The sequence below is a fragment of the Lagenorhynchus albirostris genome, chromosome 3 (genome assembly GCF_949774975.1).
Source record: "Lagenorhynchus albirostris chromosome 3, mLagAlb1.1, whole genome shotgun sequence".
NCBI lineage: Eukaryota > Metazoa > Chordata > Mammalia > Artiodactyla > Delphinidae > Lagenorhynchus > Lagenorhynchus albirostris.
The window spans coordinates 31,965,069-31,986,619 of record NC_083097.1 but is presented as its reverse complement, the minus strand read 5'-3'; the positions used below and the strand labels follow the sequence as shown (position 1 = coordinate 31,986,619).

The 21,551-nt window shown below is 43.4% G+C and overlaps 1 protein-coding gene across 5 annotated transcripts in view; it reads right to left on the bottom strand.

Annotated features, from left to right (window-relative positions):
- OSMR (oncostatin M receptor) overlaps positions 1-21,551 on the bottom strand; it is a 57,473-nt gene that overhangs the window by 18,391 nt on the left and 17,531 nt on the right. For all 5 annotated transcript variants that reach the window (XR_009539992.1, XM_060146984.1, XM_060146982.1 and 2 more), the window contains exons 3-7: positions 14,532-14,704; positions 8,529-8,700; positions 4,034-4,309; positions 2,587-2,716; positions 1,889-2,040 (exon numbers count right to left, since the gene is read on the bottom strand). Coding sequence is in view for 4 of the 5 variants with exons in the window: in XM_060146984.1 (XP_060002967.1) it covers positions 1,889-2,040; positions 2,587-2,716; positions 4,034-4,309; positions 8,529-8,700; positions 14,532-14,704 (903 nt within the window). In the remaining variant the exon portion in view is untranslated. The remainder of the gene's footprint in view (positions 1-1,888; positions 2,041-2,586; positions 2,717-4,033; positions 4,310-8,528; positions 8,701-14,531; positions 14,705-21,551) is intronic.

Below are 21,551 nucleotides of genomic sequence, written 5' to 3'. Positions count from 1 at the left end.
ACGCACGGCAACGAAAACCCAACACAGCCAAAAATAAATAAATAAATAAATTTATTAAAAAACCAAAAAGTAACTGCATCTGAAATGAATAAAAGGAAAACATTTCTCAGCAGAGAAATAGAAACTATTTTTTTTAAAAAAAGAATTAAATGGAAATTTTAGAACCGAAAAATAGAATATCTGAAATAAAAAAACCTTCCACCTTACGCACTTCCACAGTTGCTATGTGACCTGGCCACTGCCTACCACTCCAATCTCCTTTCTCTCATGGGAAAGACACAAGGATATTCTTCCCTGCATGAAACACCCAGAGCATGTTCCCACCTCAAGGCCTTTTCAAATCCTGTTCTTTTTTTTTTTTTTTTTTGCGGTACGCGGGCCTCTCACTGCTGTGGCCTCTCCTGCTGCGGAGCACAGGCTCCAGACGCACAGGCCAGTGGCCATGGCTCACGGGCCCAGGCACTCCGCGGCACGTGGGATCTTCCCGGACCGGGGCACGAACCCGTGTCCCCTGCATCGGCAGGCGGACTCTCAACCACTGCACCACCAGGGAAGCCCTCAAATCCTGTTCTTTTGCTCCAAATGTTCTAGATGTTTTCTGCCTCCTCATCCTTCAGTGCCCTCATCCCAACTGAAGCAGCACCCCAGGCATTCTCTACCCGTCACCTGAATTTTATCTTCTTTCCAAGACTTAGCGATGCTTGAAATTATGTTATTAACTTGTTTACATGTTTCCTGTGTGTCTCCATGCCCCACTCTCAACCCTCTCTCCACACACACACTAGCATGTACACACATTAGGGGCAGTTACTCAACTCTGTTCACTGCTGGGTGCCCAGTGCCTGCTACATTGGTGGCACCCTGTAATTAGGTGACTGAAGTGATCATTAAGTTGAAATCTAAATGAGGTGTAGAATTAAGAAGGCAAAGGAGAAGTACAAGAATTCCAGAAAAAATGAACAACGAGTTTAAAGATGCTGCATTTCATAAGAGAGGCAGGGGTGTGGTCAAAACATAGAAAGAGATATTCAACTTCAGGGCTGTGCAGATCCAAACCATTGCAAAATACCACTTAACATCCATTCAACTGACAAAAATGCAAAGGGTGACAAAACCAACTTGGAGAGAATATATTGGTACAACCACTTTGGAAGCGAATTTGGCATTATCTTGTAAGTTGAAGAACATTCACATTTTCTGAGTCCTCACCAATTCCATTCTTAGGTATATAGGTATATACGCAAGAAAAACAGCTACAACTCTAGGTGTGTACTGGATATATATATCAAAATGCTCTTATTAACACTGTATCCAAGAGCATAAACCTTAAGACAATCTGAAAATCCACCAAAAGAGATGCATAAATAAAACACTGTATATTTATGCAATGAAATACTCTACAGCAGTGAAAATGGACTACAACAACACTCAATAATATGGGTAAATATTAGCAATTTAATATTGTATAAAAGCAATTACTAGCTTGATGTCTCATATACATTAAAACAAAATAAAAACAGTATTTGGGGGATTTCATAAGAAAATGAGAATACATACACATGCACACACATGACTTAAATCTGTTATCTTAGTGGAAGGAGCAGTGTGGGGGGGCTGTGGGATGGGAGATGAAGTAAGTTATTGTCAGATTTCTATTCTGAACTTGAGGTAAGCTCGTTGGTGTTTATTACATTATCAAAGTAAACAAATAATGGGGACCACAAGTCATGCACGCACCCAAGTTTATAACTTGGCACAAACAAGTGATAAACTAAAACCTTCACTTGGGATGTGAATTAGGTGAAAATCTACGGCACATTTACTTGATCACACAGTGTGTCAAACAAAGATACGCTCGTGGCCACAGTGGGCTACACTCAAGTCTCACCTCGTTGGGTCAGGTTAAAAAGAATACTGACACTTCTTTTTCTGAAGTAGTTTTCAGCCAGGAGTGTGAAGTTATAAGTTTCTTGTGAGCCTTGAGCGACTTGCCAATCACACCAGTTTCTGTGTTTACAAAGTGTCTTTTTTCCGGAAAATCTTAAAGAAAAAAAAAAAAAAACCACACAACAATTTCAGGGTTTACATTTTTGTCAATGCAGATATGTATCCCTGAATCCACTGAGTATCCCTGAGACACACTCAGTGGCTTTCAAACTATGTTCCACACAACGGCATCGATCCGTCACCAACAAATACCAGTGACGAAAATATTGTTTCAAAAAATTTGACCTATGCGGTTAAATGTGTAATGATGAATTGCTGACTTCTCCTCTTGGGTGGTGAAAACTTTCCTTAGTTTACTTTGGATACTCTTAAAAAGGTAGAAATTAGGTAGACCTAGATTACCACATGGAACTATATTCATATCAAGATTCACCATTAACAGCCTTTCTTATCATTTTTATGCTACATTGTCCTTTAACAAAACTCAGGTAGAAAGTATTGTATACCTGAGACCACTTAAAGATTTCTTCCTGACCCTGGCAGGTGGTTTGAAAATATTTGTTCAAGTTTTCTGTAACACTGTCACAAGTACCTTAAACAAGGAAGAATCCGTCACTAATGTAACCAAAGCTCACTTACGATTCAAATAAAGTATAGCTTTGGGAAGGCTGTTTACTCAAGCCAGTGTCGCTCCCGGGATCCCAAGTACAGGTCAAAGTCTTGAGGTCCTGGGTTTCACAAGAAAAGTCCTTGGGCTCTTCAAGCACTTCTGTCCGTACAAGGAAAAAACAGATGAAAGACCTAGCTGAAGCTCTTTATCGAAAGACAAGTGAAATGGAAAGTTCTCTTCGGGGTCTGAGGCCACAGAGTTGCTCTGAACAATGAAAAGATTACTTCAACGGGGGCCAACGCATCAGCAGCTCCAGAAAGGCACACTGCGGGTACCTCATCTTGGTCCCTACTCTTTCCTTCCCTGGTGCTTTGCTGGGGTATCACCGAGGATGGCAGACGTGTACTGCATGTGGTCTGCACTCTGTCTACCTGATGAAAGTTGTAGCCCCAGTGCCTGCTAGCAGCATTCAACAGTACTGCTACACGCAGAGTGAACAGAACAATGAATGAATGGGGTCAGCGTTGCTTGGTGTTTCATTGTAGATGCCCTGGCTTACTGGGAACCTGGGCTGTGCTTGGGATGCCGGGAAGCCAGATCTGGGGACCCTGCTAAACTCAGCAGCTGGAGGCTGAGAGTTCCAAGAAATGTACAGGCAGCACCGCCAAGTCCCCGAGGCACCGCAGTTCTCGGAGGCCACGCCAAGAGGCACAGGTGACCAAGCGTCTGGGAGATCAGAAACAGCCTTTGGCAGGGGAAGCAGGGAGGGAGGAGTGGCAGATACCGCCCCACTGTGCAGGGGAAGGGAGGCCACTGGGTAAGCACACTGGGACCTACAGGGAAAGTGAAACGCTGCCTTCTCTCCCCTCGCCATCACCCATAGGTACCTGACACCTCTGCACCCAGTTAAGAACAGCAGCGGCCTCATCTGCAGAAGTCCTACTGCGTGCAGCCACCATACCGGGGCGGGGCCCTGGCCGTATGCAGTAACCCTCACAACAGCTATTACGGGGCCCATTCACAAAGGAGAACACTGAGCTGAAGAGGCTGGGAAACGGCCAAGAAGGCACTCCCAGCCGTGGCAAGAAGAGCCAAACCTGGGTCTTCCGGCCACCACCTCGGCTGTCTCTCTAGGGCCATCCAGCCTGCAGCCCCTCTCCTCCCTCTCCCAGCCTGCAGCCATTCCAGCATGGCTAACGCAAAGCAGGACATCTTCCCAGTGGTCCAGGTCATGACCTGAACTTTCTCCCGAACGCTCTTGCTTCCTAGGAATAAAACTGTCAGTAAACTCAAGAAAACAACAGGAAATCCGACAAGGATTGCTTCAGACCGTCTTTGCCAGAGTCTCTCCTAGAAGACTTGGGAAACAAAAGAAAACTGAGGCCACGAGTGGAAACGTTTCCTTGTCTTCTGGGAAAGGAAATTTGATCTATGCCACAGGAAATGGGAGGGGGGCACAGAGATGTGGACACTCACTTGAGACAAAGAGAACGATGCCTCCCAAAACTCCTCCCTGGTCCACCTTACAGAAGACATTTGTCCCTTTTTCCCTAATAAAAGACACGTTCTTCAACTCGAATGCAGACACGCTTCGATCAAGCTGTTCTCCATATATCTGTACACCTTCCAAATAACAGGATATGTTATCCTGATGGAGCCTAGAAACGTAACAAATGGTGACGTTGGAGCCTTCTTCCACCAGCTTATCTTTAGGGAAGACAAACAATGGATCATGTCCAAGCAAATTCTGTGCTGCAAGATAAAAGAAGACAGCTCAGTTAGACTTGGACACAAAGGTCAAACCAGCCCCCTCCTGCCTCACTCTCAACAGATAACTTTAGCTTTTTCTGCCTCCTGGAGAAAACAGGAACCTAAAATTTCTACAGCAGATCTATAAACTTTGGTGTTTGCAAAACCATCCTCTGTACCGTCCCTCCTACTGCCGCGATCATACCACTGCTCTCGTTCTTACTATGGAGACGGCACCGTGACTGCCGCTCTGCAGATGATCCTGTCATTCCTGCTTATAGGTTATCAGGACAGCAGTAGCTGCTTTGTACTAATCCCAGCCACGTGGGAGGCCCTGTGTTAAGTGCTTATGTATCTTCTCTCTTGTCATCCTTACCACCTTACAGCAATGGGGTGGGCAGGACTGAGCCCAAGTTCACTCACCCAGCAAGTGGCAAAGCCACATTCACACCCACCAGGTCTGCCCAGCTCCCAAGCCACATGTCCCTCATAATCTCTAAATTGTCCTGTAGATCACTCCTCTTCCACCTTCTCAGATGCCATTCACCCAAAGAGCTCCTTTCATTTCCATCTTCCGTCTGTGTGGCCCATCAGCACATAAGAATCCTCAGGTCTCTGCCATTTTAGGCAAACTAATCATCCTCCATGCCTCCCTCCAGCCTCCTCTCCACCCGCTCCTCCACAGTCAGCCTCCCCCAGGACCTGCCTGTGCCCATCGCTCAGCTGTCAATCACCCCCTGCTCACCTAGGCCCCTGTAGTCTGGCTGCTGGCCCACCAGGGCTCTAAAATTGCCATCACTAAGGTCACCCAAGTGCAGTGGCCTGGGTGTGGGATTTTGTTTTAAGGTCCCCAGGTGATTCTATGTGCAGCCATGGTTTAGAATCAGTGTTTTGGGGATTAGGAATAATCAGCCTTGAAATAAATCAAAGAAGAACATGAAAAGATGGAAAGATATATCCTGTCTTGGATTGGAAGAATCAATATTGTCAAAGTGACTATACTACCCAAGGTAATCTACAATCCCTATCAAATTACGAATGACATTTTTCATAGAACTAGAATAAAAAATTTGTATGGAAACACGAAAGACCCCAAATAGCCAAAGCAGTCTTGAGAAAGAAAAATGGAGCTGGAGGAATCAGGCTCCCTGACTTCAGACTGTACTACAAAGCTACAGTCATCAAAACAGTATGGTACTGGCACAAAAAACAGAAATATAGATCAATGGAAAGGGATAGAAAGCCCAGAGATAAACCCACACCTATGGTCACTTATTCTGTGACGAAGGAGGCAAGAATATACAACAGAGAAAAGACAGTCTCTTCAATAAATGGTGCTGGGAAAACTGGAGAGCTATAGGTAAGAAAATGAAATTAGAACATTCTCTAACACCATACACAAAAATAAGCTCAAAATGCATTAAAGACCTAAATGTGAGGCCAGATACTATAAAACTCCTAGAGGGAAACATAGGCAAGACATGCTTTGACATAAATCACAGCACTATCTTTTTTGGTTTCACTCCTAGAGTAATGAAAATAAAAACAAAAATAAACAAGTGGTACCTAATTAAAGTTAAAAGCTTTTGCACAGCAAAGGAAACCATAAACAAAATGAAAAAACAGCCCTCATAATGGGAGAAAATATTTGCAAATGAAGCAACCAACAAGGGATTAATTTCTAAAATATACAAACAGTTCATGCAGCTCAATATCAAAAAAACAAACAACCCAATCAAAAAATGGACAGAAGACCTAAATAGACATTTCTCCAAAGAAGACATACAGATGGCCCAAAAAGCACATGAAAAAATGCTCAAAATCACTAATCATTTTAGAAATGCAAATCAAAATGACAATGAGGTATCACCTCACACTGGTCAGAATGGCCATCATCAAAAAGTCTACAAACAATAAATACTGGAGAGGGTGTGGAGAAATAGGAACGTTCCTACACTGTTGGTGGGAATGTAAATTGGTGTAGCCACTATGGAGAACAGTATGGAAGTTCCTTAAAAAACTAAAAATAGAGCTACCATATGATCCTACAATCCCCCTCCTGGGCATATATCCAGAGAAAACCATAATTTGAGATACATGCACTCCAATGTTCATTGCAGCACTATTTACAATAGCCAGGACGTGGAAGTAACCTAAAAGTCCATTGACAGATAAATGGATAAAGAAGATGTGATACATATATGCAATGGAATAGTACTCAGCCATAAAAAAAGAATGAAATAATGCCATTTGTAGCAACATGGATGGACCTAGAGATTATCATACTGAGTGAAGTAAGCCAGACAGGGAAAGACAAATAACATATGATAGCACATATATGTGGAATCTAAAAGAAAAAAAAAAGACACAAATGAACTTATTTCCAAAACAGAAAGAGACCCACAGATACAGGAAAAAAAAAAAACTTATGATTACCAAAGGGGAAAGGAGGGTGGGGGGGAAGGGATAAATTAGGAGTTTGCAATTAACATATAAACACTACTATGTATAAAATAGATAACCAACAAGGACCTACTGTATAGCACAGGGAACTATACTCAATATTATGTAATAACCTATAAGGGAAAAAAATCTGAAAAAAAAATGTATAACTGAATCACTGTGCTGTACACCCAAAACTTACAGGATATTGTAAATCAACTATACTTCAATAAAAAAAGTTTTTTTAAGGAATAATCAGCTTTTCTATCAATTCTTGAGTTAGTTTGGAGGTTATAGTTTTGATAAACCTAGTCCACTGTACGAAAGTTGTTGATAATGTTGTTCTTTCTTTCTCTATTGCTACCTTTTTAATCTCTATTTTTTCTGTTAAGTGTGTCTCTCAGCAATAGGATGTGATGGTTAAGAGAATGGCCTCTGGAGCCAGATTGTCCAGGTTAGAACTCTGGCTCTACCACTTCGTGGCCTGATGACCCTGCATGGGATTTTTTTTTTTTTTTTTTTTTTTTTTTTTTTGCGGTACTCGGGCTTCTCACTGCCGTGGCCCCTCCCGCCGCGGAGCACAGGCTCCGGACGCGCAGGCCCAGCGGCCACGGCCCATGGGCCCAGCCGCTCCGCGGCACGCGGGATCCTCCCGGACTGGGGCACGAACCCGCGTCCCCTGCACCGGCAGGCGGACTCTCAACCACTGCACCACCAGGGAAGCCCTGCATGGGATTTTTTTAAAGCTATCTGTGCCTCAGTCTCCTCATCTGTGAAGTAGGAATAAGAATTATATGTATTTCATAGGGCTGATGTGAAGATGAAATTAATACATATAGTGCTGAAAGCAGTGACTAGAATGCAGATTTGATTCTATTATTAGTATTAAATTAATCATTGGGCCTCTCCTGAGTTAACATGCTATCAGTTTGAATGAATAAATTTGCATAAACACTTAGCTAAGGAATGGTTCTCTTGACAGGAATTTCAGATAATCTGTCAACGTATATAGTTGAGAGCACCAAATGCCAGTGCTTTACAACTAACCTATAGCTTAGCTGAAGCATAAGAAATTGTGCAAAATGCTAAATTTTAATAACAAAATAATCAAAATTAAGAGATATTTTAATAATTAAACATAATTATCCATGATCTCAAATGAAGAACTGCTTCCAGTTTTCCATATTTCCCTCGTCTCTACATTAGGGGCTGACAAGCTATGGCCCATGGGCCAATTCCAGACACCATCTGTTTTTGTAAATAAAGTTTTATTGGAACACAGCCACTCATTTATTTACACTCTGCCTATGGCTGCTCCCATGCTACAATGGCAGAGTTGAATAGTCATGATAGAGAATGTAGGGTTGTAAAACCTGAAGTATTTCCTATCTTGCCCTTGACAGAAAAAGCTTCCCAAGTTCTGCTCTAGATGAATACACACTTTGTGTTGTTCTAATAAAAACATATGCACAATTTATGTCCTGTTTTGTTCACTTAGCATTCTATAATATACACACTTCACACCTATGGAAAATGAATACTAAATTGTCTGAATTTGCGTCATTACCTCAATGAATAAATTCAGAGAGAAAGTCCTTAGACCTCTGTCTCCTGGTGGCAAGTTTCACACCTATGCTTTTTAGACCCAATAGGAGCCAAAGAAAAATAATGCTGGTGTCTACCCAGAGTTTCTCAACAGGGACTTCCACTATTTGACTACTGGTCCCCGAGAAATATTAGATAGTAAACCCCTTCACTCTTTTATCACCTCACTTCTCACCATCTGCTTCCTCCCATGAACTCCAGTTGCTCCAGAACCCTGGCTTGGGAATCCTGGCGTCATCCACCATACTCCTCATTCTTATAAAGTGTGCCGCGCATTCCAGAGGGAGCTCGGATTCCCAGCTCCAATGCAGAACTTGGTTCCGCTTCACAGTGGTGCTGTAGTTCTCCTAGAAATAAAGAGAAAAACTTGGAAACATATAGCCGTGTGGTCCTGGGAAATGGCTTGGCTGGACTTATCCCAAAGCACACACCTAAGAGTCCACTGTAACTCCAGGATATGGACAAATGCAGTCTGTTCTCAGCCAGCCAGCTTCCGAGCTCTGACGGCCCAGCAAAGAACCAGCCTTGGCCTTCTGCCTTTCGAAAACTTGGCTCCCAACCCCTCTGGGCCTCCAATTCCAGAGGGCTCAAGTGAGAGAGAAAACAGAAGCTACTGGAGTCTTGGGGGAAAAGATCAGAGAAAGAAGGTATGCACACAGTGCTGGTCACAAGAGCGTGCTAAGAAGATTCTTGCACACTAGAGAATTAATTGAGGCACCCTTTTAAAAATAAGCAAGATTGATGAGAATTTTCTAATATTCATCAGATCAAGTTGGCCCAATCTCAGTAGAGCGGGCAGTCCTTCATGGTTCCCAGGAATTCCACTGTCTCCCAGACGTCAACAGATGGCTCCCAATGATTGCTTTGGTTTTTGTCTCCTGTCTTTTCAGATACAGCGGCCACATGGACCATCACCCCTCCCTTGAGCTCCAACCTTCAGAATCTTTAGTCCCCAGAGATGTCAACCTCATGGGAACGCCCTACACTGTGCTCTTGGGAACCTCGTCCAAGTTGTACTGTAATTTGCTTTTCCCGCACAGCGTTTAGTCTTAATCTTTCTAAGACAGTGGTATTTTCATTCTTTAACGCAATATACTTCAACAGCTCCTTCTACACCTGACCCTGTCGTCCAAGGCCATTTACAGTATGACTCCAACTGCCTCTCCCGTGCAGGACTCCTGTCTCCAGACACAGTGGTCCGCCCCACACTTCGGGAAGAGCTGTATGCTTTACTCCAAAGTACTTGCTCACACGGCGTTCCGGGTTTCGCGTCCCCAACTCTCCCTCTGAATTGGGAATTAGTCCCAACCTTCAAGCCCCTGTTATACCCCATCTTCTTCATGAAGTCTTTCTTGCTCTTTCCTCTGGTTTCCTCCCATCCCCACCTCTGCCCAAGCTCCCCTGAATGCTGGGGGTAGTTGGTGGCATTTCATCTGTGGTTATGCCTCTGACTCAAGTAGGGCACCCAGAAAGCGGGGACTGGGCTTCATTCTTCTTCGTGGACCACAGCTCCAGGCACCCATGCTTTCAGTGGGCCCCTCCAGGACGCCTGCTTTCTGCACCCACAGCTGGGAGACAGGGACTACAAAAATCTTGCCCTTCCTGGGGAAAACTGAGTCTGCATCCATTTTTCTAAGGGCCAATGGCAAGTCCTACAGTGAAGACGAGGGGGGCGGCACACACGTCACACGCAACCAGACTCGGAGGCCTTCCTCCACCTGTGCCTTCCCCTCCCCAGGCCGCCAACCTTAAACAGCGGCCTTGGCCGAACCAAACACAGCCCCGGAAGGAGAAGCACTTCGTCCACCTGAAAGGCCTCTAGTCGTGCACGTCCTTTCTCACGCTAAGCAGAACTCCCATTTGTAAAACATTTATATTATTTCGGTTTATTGTATTCCTTTATCCCTAGATTACAAAACATACATTTTTTTTTTTTTTTTTTTTTGGCGGTACGTGGGCCTCTCACTGTTGTGGCCTCTCCCGTTGCGGAGCACAGGCTCCGGACGCGCAGGCTCAGCGGCCATGGCTCACGGGCCCAGCCGCTCCGCGGCATGTGGGATCTTCCTGGACCGGGGCACGAACCCGTGTCCCCTGCATCGGCAGGCGGACTCCCAACCACTGCACCACCAGGGAAGCCCCAAAACATACATTTTTAACTACAAGTTCTGTGGTCCTGATCCATGCAACTTTTCCTATTTAATACGAGTGATCACAGGTACCTTTTCTTAATTATTATTTAAGAACCAACACCGAAATAAATAAATAAAAGGAACTCTGTCGTCCTGGTGACCTCGCTGTAATGTCAACAAGCCGCCGGCTGGATTTTGCCTCCCCCATCTCTTGGGAATTCGGCCACTTCTCTTGTCACCACGGTCACCACCCACTCCAGGCCCCTCTCCTCTGGACCGACCCCACTGCTCGCTTCCATTCCAACTGGTCACACTTCACCTCCTCCAGTGCTCCCAACTTCTCTCCACTGTGTGGCCGGAGTGAGCTTTCCTTAAGACTTCCAATCAGAGCTCATCACTCCGCTTCTCACCGCTCCCTGCATATAAAACAGCATCTGGGCACGACCCTCGGTGTGTGTGTGGTCTAGCCCTGTCCTGCCCGCCCCACATGCCCCGCGCTTTCAGGCCTGAAAGCTCCCAGCCCCTTTCACTCAGGACCTCTGCTCACCCCAGCTGGATCTTCCTGGGACATTCCTCCTCACCCTCCATGCTAAATTAGCTTCTAATCTTCTTTCCTATTTTGGCTCCAACTGCCCTTCCTCCAAGGTGCTGGAGAAGGTCAGGCCTAATCTCACCCCACAGCCCCATGCCAGCGACCTGCACTCCTCAGGCCTAGGATACTCTGCATTGTGGGATCATCTCCTTATTTTTGCTCAGCACTCACAGCCCCATGCCTGGAGTAATGCCTGGACCTGAGCCCACAGTCTAAACCTCCGTGCTGAGGGATTTCCTCCGTTCATTACTATGCAGTGAGCTCTGCTTTTCCCAGACACTCTGTGTGGATTCTGTCTGACCACAAGTTGTGCTTTGTGGTCTTTATAGGCCCGTTGTGGAGGAGATAAAGCTTTTCGCTGAATGCATCAATTCAGCAACTTTTAAAAATGTGATGACTGTGTCTGGGCTGTTTTCATTCATCCAAGTGGCAAGTTTAATTGGGCCCTGGCAGACATTAGTATGTTACAAAAAACTGGCATTTCCACAGCAGTCTAACTGAGATCACTAACTGAGATTCATTCCTGAGAAGTGAGCTCATCCCTCACTGACTCACGCTCCAAGCCTCCTTCCAAGCTTGAGCTGCTACTCTACTCTGCCTTCTCCTGCCATTGATGGAACCATAAAGCAAGTGGCTGGAGAGGCTGCGGGCAGAACCCTAGCCAGGGTGAGAGCACGTAGTGCAGCCTGAGTGGCCAGTGCCGGCCAGGAGGCAGCTCAGAGTCCCTGGTCCAGCTGTGACAGCCTCGGTCAACATGCTTTTCCTGTGGCTTGTTTGGGAACAAAACAGTCTGAGGCATGAGTGAGGGTGCATTACAGGGACCTGCCCTATGAAAGGGAGATCACGGTCCAGATGGAAGCGACCTCTCTCAGCTGCTTTGTCTGACCCTTAACTGGAGGGGGACCTTATGTCTGTCCTTGATTTCAGGCCTGAGAGGTTCAGACAAGGGCTTCTCTTGGCATCGTCTGTTCTGGGACACGTGGAGACTGATGACCTGGGAAGACTGCATGTGGCTGTCACCCCTGTGGGGGGCCCGGGGCTCCAGCCAGAAACAGAGCTGCCTTGAGAGGGGCAGTTCCCTCCTCTGGGTGTGGCAGGTCCTCCACCACCCAACCCCAGCAGGAAAAGGGAGAGCTCTATGTGGACACGGTCAGGGTGAGGCCATCTCAGTTTTTCTTAAATTGTCCTCTTAGCGTTGTTCTGTGTGTCCTGGACTTTCTCAGCTGTGCCGTAAACAATTCAAGGTCAAAGGTGTTTTTTCTTTTCCTGTTCCTGACATCTGGCATAGGCAGGTATGATCCTCTTTTGTCAAATGAATAAATGACAGGAAAAAGAAGAAAAAAAAAAAAGCAGCACCACAAACCTCTCTGTGCCTTAGTTTTCTCCTCTGTTGGAATCAGGCTGGCCTGGGTGTTATGGGGACTGTATAACCAAAAAGGCAAAACTCTACCCTCAAACATCTCCAGCCTTGGTAGGTTACACAAGGAGGTTTCACCAGCGGCTTTACCTTGAAAAGAGAACTACCTGAATCAAAGGGGTAAACAGATACGAACAACTGTCTGTTCACATGTTGCTACTGTTATTTTCTCTACTATGAAAGCAGAAAGAACTGTCTTTTAGAAAAATAAAGAATGGGGTCAGCTTGGTCTACAGTTAATGTTACTTTCGCTAATGGTGTTAAGTGCTAGGTTTCCACAAATTCCTCCAGCTCTTCTCTCAAATTTCTTTTCCTTAGATAATTCTTAGCCTCAATATGACCTCTGCTCGATGTTGTACTGGGTCCAAATCCACAACCAGTGTATCCATCAACAATACAAAAAACAGGAAAATACAAAAATTATTAGCATGAGGGGGATGGTGGGAAGATGGGCTGGTGGTGGGGAGGGAACAGCTGTACATAAGCATTGCTGTTGTTTAAAGTCAGAACACCAGGGAACACAATGCAAGTGCTTCTTGGATCTGTGTCTCCTGGCCTGCAGAACTAACAAACCCCAAATAAACTAAGTTTGGCCTCAAAAAAAAAAAAAAAAACCCAACACCGAACAACTCTCATGGTGGGAAGCTGCCCTTTGAGGGGCGGAATTCTAGACCTGGTATCAATCCTAAATCAACAGTCAGAATGATATTTAAATTAGGCCACTCACTCAGATCTCAAATGCAGTGATGGATAAGGAAAGTAACTGGAGCCTTTAAAGCTAGTAGCCTTTATGCTTCGCTAAAGGAACTAACCACCTGGCTCCCTGTACTCACACCTCCAGCACCTGAGAGGAGAGTGGCCATCCACTAGCAAATGGAGGTCCCCAGTAATGACACAGCCCTGTGCTGCCCTTCCCTCCAACGCAAATTCTCTGTTCCCTTCAGTGGGAAAATATTTCACTGTCCTTCAACATCCCATGCTAATAAATGATCACGATGTGGGCACAGATTATTAAGGTTCCCTGCACCATAAATGGTAATTGAAAGAAACTACCAAAGTTTGTAAAGCAATTATACTCCAATATAGATGTTAGGAAAAATAAATAAATCAACTACCAAAGTGCCCCAATGCACTAGATGGGGAAGCACCAGGCAAAACAGACACCACCATGATTTAAACCAGACAAGTGAAAAATCGATCCCAAATAATTCAAAGGCAAAAAGTGTGTGAAATTCAGGACTTTCTTAATTTAATTTGTGGTAGAAAAAGCCACATATGAGGCAACAAAGGACACTGTAAGTTACTCTCCAACATGGCCCATGGAGAACCTCTTCGCTGATTAGGGCAGAAAATGCTAGAATGGTTTATTCCTTGCATCTCAGCATAGCATTAGTAAAGAAACTGCCTGCAAGCCACAGTGGCATGAAAAAGGTTGCCAAACTCTTACATCTGATTTAGGAAGATCTCTGGTGGACAGGGAAGGAAGAAGGAAGAGGAGTAAGGTGATTGACCTTCATGGATTTTTGGAATCCAGTATTCACAAGGACAGACCCCAACAGCTTCCACAGGGAACAGAGCAGAAGTGAGAGAATGATCTGATTCGTAGCACAGCCCATCCAACCTACCAAACCAAAATTGTCATGTTACTTTGTCCGGGACCCTCTTTTTTTTTTTTTTTTTTGCGGTACGCGGGCCTCTCACTGTTGTGGCCTCTCCCGTTGTGGAGCACAGGCTCCGGACGCGCAGGCTCAGCGGCCATGGCTCACGGGCCCACCCGCTCCGCGGTATGTGGGATCTTCCCAGACCGGGGCACGAACCCGTGTCCCCTGCATCGGCAGGCGGACTCTCAACCACTGCGCCACCAGGGAAGCCCTGTCTGTGACCCTCTTAACTAAAAACACAGAAATGTGATTATTTAGGACAAGTATTCTGAGTTGCCCAAATATTTCCATATTGGGATTTGGGGGGATGTTATAAAAGATAAAACACAGTGTCAGAAAAGGATTTTTTAAATATTGAGCCAAAAAGAAAAATACTCACCACCCGGATGACATTGGATGTTTTAAATCTACTGATCTGCATCTGAAAAACCATTTTCAATTCCTGATGATAAGCGAGGCTCTGGACAGTCCATTGTAAATGCAAACACTGACACGTAGAATTGACAGAAACTTTCAGCGATTCAGGAGTTAATGGTAAAGGTTCAGATAAGACTGAAAGGCCAAAACAAGATATGAAATAACATTTAATAGGAGTATGACTGAATAGTCACAGATAATTAAACTGTTCAGTATCATCATTGTTTAGCTGTAGAAATTATTGCTCACATATACATTCTAGAATTAGACACTTTGAAAACCTGGATGGAATCCAGAAATCACTCAGCAGATAAAGAAATTAAGACCTAGATGAATGAAATGACTTGCTCAATGATACACAGCAAATTAATAAATTGATAAACAGTTTCACAAGACAAAAGGATACTCTAGTGAACAATCTAAATGGTTCAGAAATTTGTAATAAGGCTGAATAAAGAAAGAGGACATTTTGCTATAAATTTCATTTCAAGAGGACTTTTTGCTATAAATAAAGAAAGAGGACTTTTTGCTATAAATTTGCTATAAGAGGACATCTAAAATGAGAGTTTCTTTTTGGAAGTCAATATTTCATAGTTTATTAAGTAGCTATAAAGTGACAGCAAGTTCCATTTCTAGATATTATTGCTTAAATCTCAATGCACTGAACTTAAAACACCTCTGGCAAGAATTCACTGGACTCTTCGGATGAGACTAGGCACTTAGTGTGAAATAAAATAATTGTGACAAGGTTTCTAGCTCAAGGAAGGAACCTAGCTGGAGAGACACAACAGACTCGTAAGAAGTAATGAGTCATTGCAAGTTTAGAATATTTAGTGGTGTGATAGAGTCTGTCAAAGAGTAGAGATTCAAACACGAAACAGATTTGCTGAGGTCAGTGAGCTAGGAAACAGCCCAGAGAGAGGATGGGGCCTGATGGAGTGAGTGAGATCGCTGCTAATTCTTGGAGAAGAACAAAGCACCACTTTTTACATAAGCAGAGGAAATGCTGTGCAGATTCAAAAGGAAATTGTGTATTGCCGAATCAACTGGTTTCACTCCCTTCTGAGGGAGTCTGAAGTGAACTGGGAATGGTGCAAAGGTACTGAAAAGATAAAGACTGTAGGGAAAAAAACAACTGATAATTGACGGTCCATGGTGGAGCACATTCCATCTTTTCAGCATTCATTTTTCTAGTTCTTTGGGGGTTTCCCCTAGTGATCTGAGACCCTCTGGCACCTAGTTCAAAAGGCAAGAGAGTATGTTCTTTTGAGAATAAAAATGGAAAGAATCTCTAATACTGGAAAAAAATGTTCCAAAACTGCCATTCTACATGTGCTATTTTTCTCACAGAGAGGTAAAAATAACAGCGACAACGAGATTGAACACGTACTCTTTACCAGACACGGTGCTAGGTGCTTTACACACGTTGTCTCGTGTAATGCCCACTGTAAAACTCAGACAGTAATTTTTTATAGATGGGGAAACTGAAGTTCAGTAAGCTTAAATGATTTACACGAAGCTATATGGGATTTAAGTATAGATCTCTCTAATACCAAAACCTTGCTCCCCTTTATTGCACTGCCCGCCAACTGTTAAGGCAGGAGCATCCTGCCCAATCAAAGGTCACATGGAATGGAATGTCTGAGAAGTATGCTGCATGGCTCCCACCATGTCCTGCCAAACTCAGGATACAGATGAAAAGGACGGGGCTCTGGACCCAGCCAGATAAGCTGAGACGCATTCCTGGTAGATATAAGCATGAAGCTTTTCATGTGAATGGTCCACATGGTAGACAGGTTCACAATCCAAGTAAAGCATTAGCCTCAGAACTTATTTTTAAAAATCTCAGAAAATTCATTCTATGGAAGTTAGGTTAACAAGAGTGTCCATAAAACCCAAGTTATTAGCCATCAATGACTATCTTCCCAAAAATATACCCATCCTTTGTAATATTTTGTAAATGTGGTGCTGGGGATGGCTAGAGTACGAATTAAAATCTCAGTATGGACTCCCATGACCTTGGAGTTGGCAGTGGGTCCTTAGATATGACAGGAAAGCATGAGCCAAAAAAGAAAAAAATAGATAAATTGAACTCCATCAAAATGTAAAACTTTTGTGCATCAAAGGACCTTGTCAAGAAAGAGAAAAACAAACTAAGAATGGGAGAAAATATTTGCAAATCACTTATCTAGCATCCAGAATATATAAAGAACTCTTACAACTTAACAACTAAAAGACAAAAAACTCAGTTTAAAAAATGGGCAAATGACTTGAATGGGCATTTCTCCAAAGAAGATGTACAAATGATGAAAAAGCACATGAAAAGATGCTCAACATCATTAGTCATTAAGGAAACGCAAATCAAAACCATAATGAGATACTATCTCACAGTCACAGGATGGCTATAATTTTAAAAATGGAAATAAGCATTGTGAGGATGTTGAGAAATTAGAACCTTTGTACATTGCTGGTGGGGACATAAAATGGCTTTAGCACCGTAGAAAACATTTTGGAAGTTCCTCAAAGAGTTAAAATCACCATATGACCCAACAATTCCATTCCTAGGTATATATCCCAAAGAATTGAAAGTAGAGACTCAAATACTCGTACACAAATGTTTGTAGCAGCACTATTCACAATAGCCAAACGGTGGCAACAACCGAAATGTCCATCAGCAAATGACTGGATGAACAAAGTGTGGTATATCCATTCGATGGAGTAAGGAATGATGCTACAAATTAGGCAAGCCTTGAAAACATTACACTAAGTGAAAGAAGCCAGATATAAAAGGTCTCATATATCGGGGCTTCCCTGGTGGCGCAGTGGTTGAGAGTCCGCCTGCCGATGCAGGGGACACGGGTTCGTGCCCTGGTCCGGGAAGATCCCACGTGCCGCGGAGCGGCTGGGCCCGTGAGCCATGGCCGCTGAGCCTGCGCGTCCGGAGCCTGTGCTCCGCAGCGGGAGAGGCCACAATAGTGAGAGGCCCACGTACCGAAAAAAAAAAAAAGAAGAAGAAGAAAAAAAAAAGGTCTCATATACATAGTATGATTCACTTCATATGAAATATTCAGAATAGATAAATCTATAGAGAGATAAAGCAGACTGGTGGTTGCCAGGGGCTGAGGGAGGGAGGAATAGGGGATAATTGCTTAATGATTACAGGCTTTCCTTTGGGGATAATAAAAACGTTTTGGAACTATATAGAGGTGGTAATTGCAAAACATATTCAATGTACTAAATGTCACTGATTTGTCCACTTTAACCATAAACTGATTAATTTTGTTACATGAACTTCACCTCAATAAAAATTATTTTTAAAATATACATGATCATGATAAAAATGTTCAAATAATACAGAAATTGAATCCCCAGCGTCCTACCAACTCCACTCTCACTCCATTGTCAAGTTCAAATCATGTATGTTTTGCTTGACTTTTTTCCATACACTTAAAAAAATCATATTGAACTACGCACTCCATTTTATATTTTTTAAAGTACTTATATTATTTTTAAAAAGCTATAAAGAGAAGTAAAACTAACATGTTAACAGTCATTTCTGGATGGTGAGGTTGAGTGATTTTAACTCTTTTTTATGCTTTTCTGTACTTTGCGAATGTTCTTTAGAAAACACGTATTACTTTCAGAACCATATAATATGCTAGATTTTTTTGATTTTTTTTTTTTTTGCTGTACGCGGGCCTCTCACTGTTGTGGCCTCTCCCGTTGCTGAGCACAGGCTCTGGACGCGCAGGCTCAGCGGCCATGGCTCACGGGCCCAGCCGCTCTGCGGCATGTGGGATCTTCCCGGACCGGGGCACGAACCCGTGTCCCCTGCATTGGCAGGCGGACTCTCAACCACTGCGCCACGAGGGAAGCCCTAGATTTTTTTTTAACATCTTTATTGGAGTATAATTGCTTTACAATGGTGTGTTAGTTTCTGCTGTATAACAAAGTGAATCAGCTACATGTATACATATATCTCCATAGCCCCTCCCTCTTGCGTCTCCCTCCCACCCTCCCTATCCCACCCCTCTAGGTGGTCACAAAGCACCAAGCTGATCTCCCTGTGCTATGCGCTGCTTCCCACTAGCTATCTATTTTACATTTGGTAGTGTATATATGTCCATGCTACTCTCTCACTTCGTCCCAGCTTACCCTTCCCCCTCCCTGTGTCCTCAAGTCCATTCTCTACCTTTGCGTCTTTATTCCTGTCCTGCCCCTAGGTTCTTCAGAACCTTTTTTATAGATTCCATATATATGTTAGCATATGGTATTTGTTTTTCTCTTTCTGACTTACTTCACTCTGTATGACACACTCTAGGTCCATCCACCTCACTACAAATAACTCAGTTTCACTTCTTTTTATGGCTGAGTAATATTCTGTTGTATATATGTGCCACATCTTCTTTATCCATTCATCTGTTGATGCACACTTAGGTTGCTTCCATGTCCTGGCTATTGCAAATAGTGCTGCAATGAACATTGTGGTCCATGACTCTTTTTGAATTATGGTTTTCTCTGGGTTTATGCCCAGTAGTGGGATTGCTGGGTCATATGGTAATTCTATTTTTAGTTTTTTAAGGAACCTCCATACTGTTCTCCATAGTGGCAGTATCAATTTACATTCCCACCAACAGTGCAAGAGGGTTCCCTTTTCTCCACACCCTCTCCAGCATTTATTGTTTGTAGACTTTTTGATGATGGCCATTCTGACCTGTGTGAAGTGATACCTCATTGTAGTTTTGATTTGCATTTCTCTGATAATTAGTGATGTTGAGCATCCTTTTGTGTGTTTGTTGGCAATCTGTAGTCTTCTTTGGAGAAATGTTTATTTAGATCTTCTGCCCATTTTTGGATTGGGTTGTTTGGTTTTTTTTATATTGAGCTTAATATGCTAGATTTTAAAAGAAATATTAAGATATCTGGTTCACTTCACTACAATGACACTGCAGAATGCATAATTTAGTCTTCTAAATTTACACCAAAAGGCTGAGCCCCAGTTATCTTTCCAGTTTTATTCCCCACTGGAAGTTAATAAATTGGCATTCTGATTCTTAACGAGTTTGGGCAGAGTGAATCATGTATCAGGCCCTATTCACTCAAAGGTAAATGAAGTAAGTTGGAATTCCTGAATGCTCAAAGCCCAAACATGGTGGTCATATTCTATTGTTATTTGGCTAGAGGTTTTATCTCCTTTGTGAATAAAATGTCTCAATTCTCTAGTTAGAGGCAACAGCTGTTATTCATTCTCTCTCTAAACCTGTGTCTTCCAAGCCTAATACAGTGAACTAGAGGGAGATGGGGAGAGATGAAAGGGCAGATCCCTTATGGAACGGGGGGAGGTTGTTTTAGTAGCCGTGTAGCCATCAGCACCAGGGAAGCAGGGTGCATGCAGAGTCACCCCACCTTTCCTAGCCCTCATTTCATCTTGCCTGTATGGTTGTTCGTTGCTGTCAGTCTCACTCTAGATTCAAATTTCCTGGAGGACAGAGGCAGAGGCTTATGCACCTTTGAACGAACTCTTGTCCCCAGAACTTGGCATGACGTCTTACCCACAGCAGATGCGGATCTCAAATGACAGAGATCCAGCATCACCATGATATCAAGTGCCTGCCTGACCAGCAGCGCCTCACTAATAATTCGTCCTTCCTGGCACTCTCTTCTCCCCAGGGCTGCTTTTCCCACCCAGCGTGTGAGCCCTGATCTCAGCATGCCGTCATAGCCTGTTCTGTGTTTGTCTCTCCGCAGACTGTGAGCTGAACATGGGTGGGACTGAGTCTTACTCAGCACGCGGGAACCAAGACCGTAACATACCTCTCACGGTATAGACACTCCGTGGCTGGTTGCTGAATGAGTGAGTCACCTACAAGTATCAACTTTACTTCTGGAAGCTCTAGAAGGCTGCCATATGATGCTTTAGACAAAAGGGGAATTCTTTATACTGACACATGCTCTTGGTGAGTGTTGAGTGACTCAGGTACTCGAGAGACAGCAGTCAGAAATAACTGGGTGGAAAGCAATTTAGAACATCCTTGGGAAATAGCAGGCAATGCCAAGGGAAAGTCAGAGAGATAAAGGAAATTGAGGATGAGGAAATTGAAACTAAGAAAAGGGGAGTGACTTTCCCAAGGCCACACAACCCAACCAGAACCCAGGGCTCTTGGCCCAACTCTTTAATTTATAACGCTGTACCGGCGTGTGGCCAAAAAGGGCAGGCTTGGAATCAGACAGACCTAGCTCTAGTCACAGACTGTCCTCCTATTTTCCCCAACCTGTTTCTCTGTCTGGTCCCAACAACACTCTTTAAGGAAATAAACCATGGCCCATTCGTAAGATGGGATACCATGCAGCCATTAAATATGTTATTTCTAGAAAAACTTTTAACATCAAAGGTAAAAACTCTCGTCATATATTGTATTAATTATTTTGATAAGTATATACAAAAGTAAACTTATTAAAGTATATATACTTCACTTGTTTAATAATTTACCTGTATACACTTTAATAAGTATATATAGTATAACTTCCTAGTATATATATTTATATTACATATAATATATATACTTTATACTATATATACTGTAATAAGTATGTATACTTTACACTAGTTATACTTCAACAAGTATACTTTATATATAAACTTTATACTATATACACTTATTAAAGTATGTATAGTATAAATACTCCCAGTGTACATATAGTATAATTTTACCTCTATTAAAAAAACCCTACACATTTATATCTCTTTCTCTGTCTGTGCAAACATGCGCACAAGAGACTGGAAGAAAATACATCCAAATGCTAGTCATGATCTCTGGCTGATGGAGATTGAGCCCAGGGCCGACAGGAAGTGAGCCTGGGCTCTGTCTCATTGGACAGGAGAAGCTAGGTTACCTGAAAGGGAGTCTCAGGCCTGAGCCTGGCTGAGTGATTGAGTGAGAAGCCCAGTGGTGTGAGTGGACATTTAGTAGGTACTGGGTCA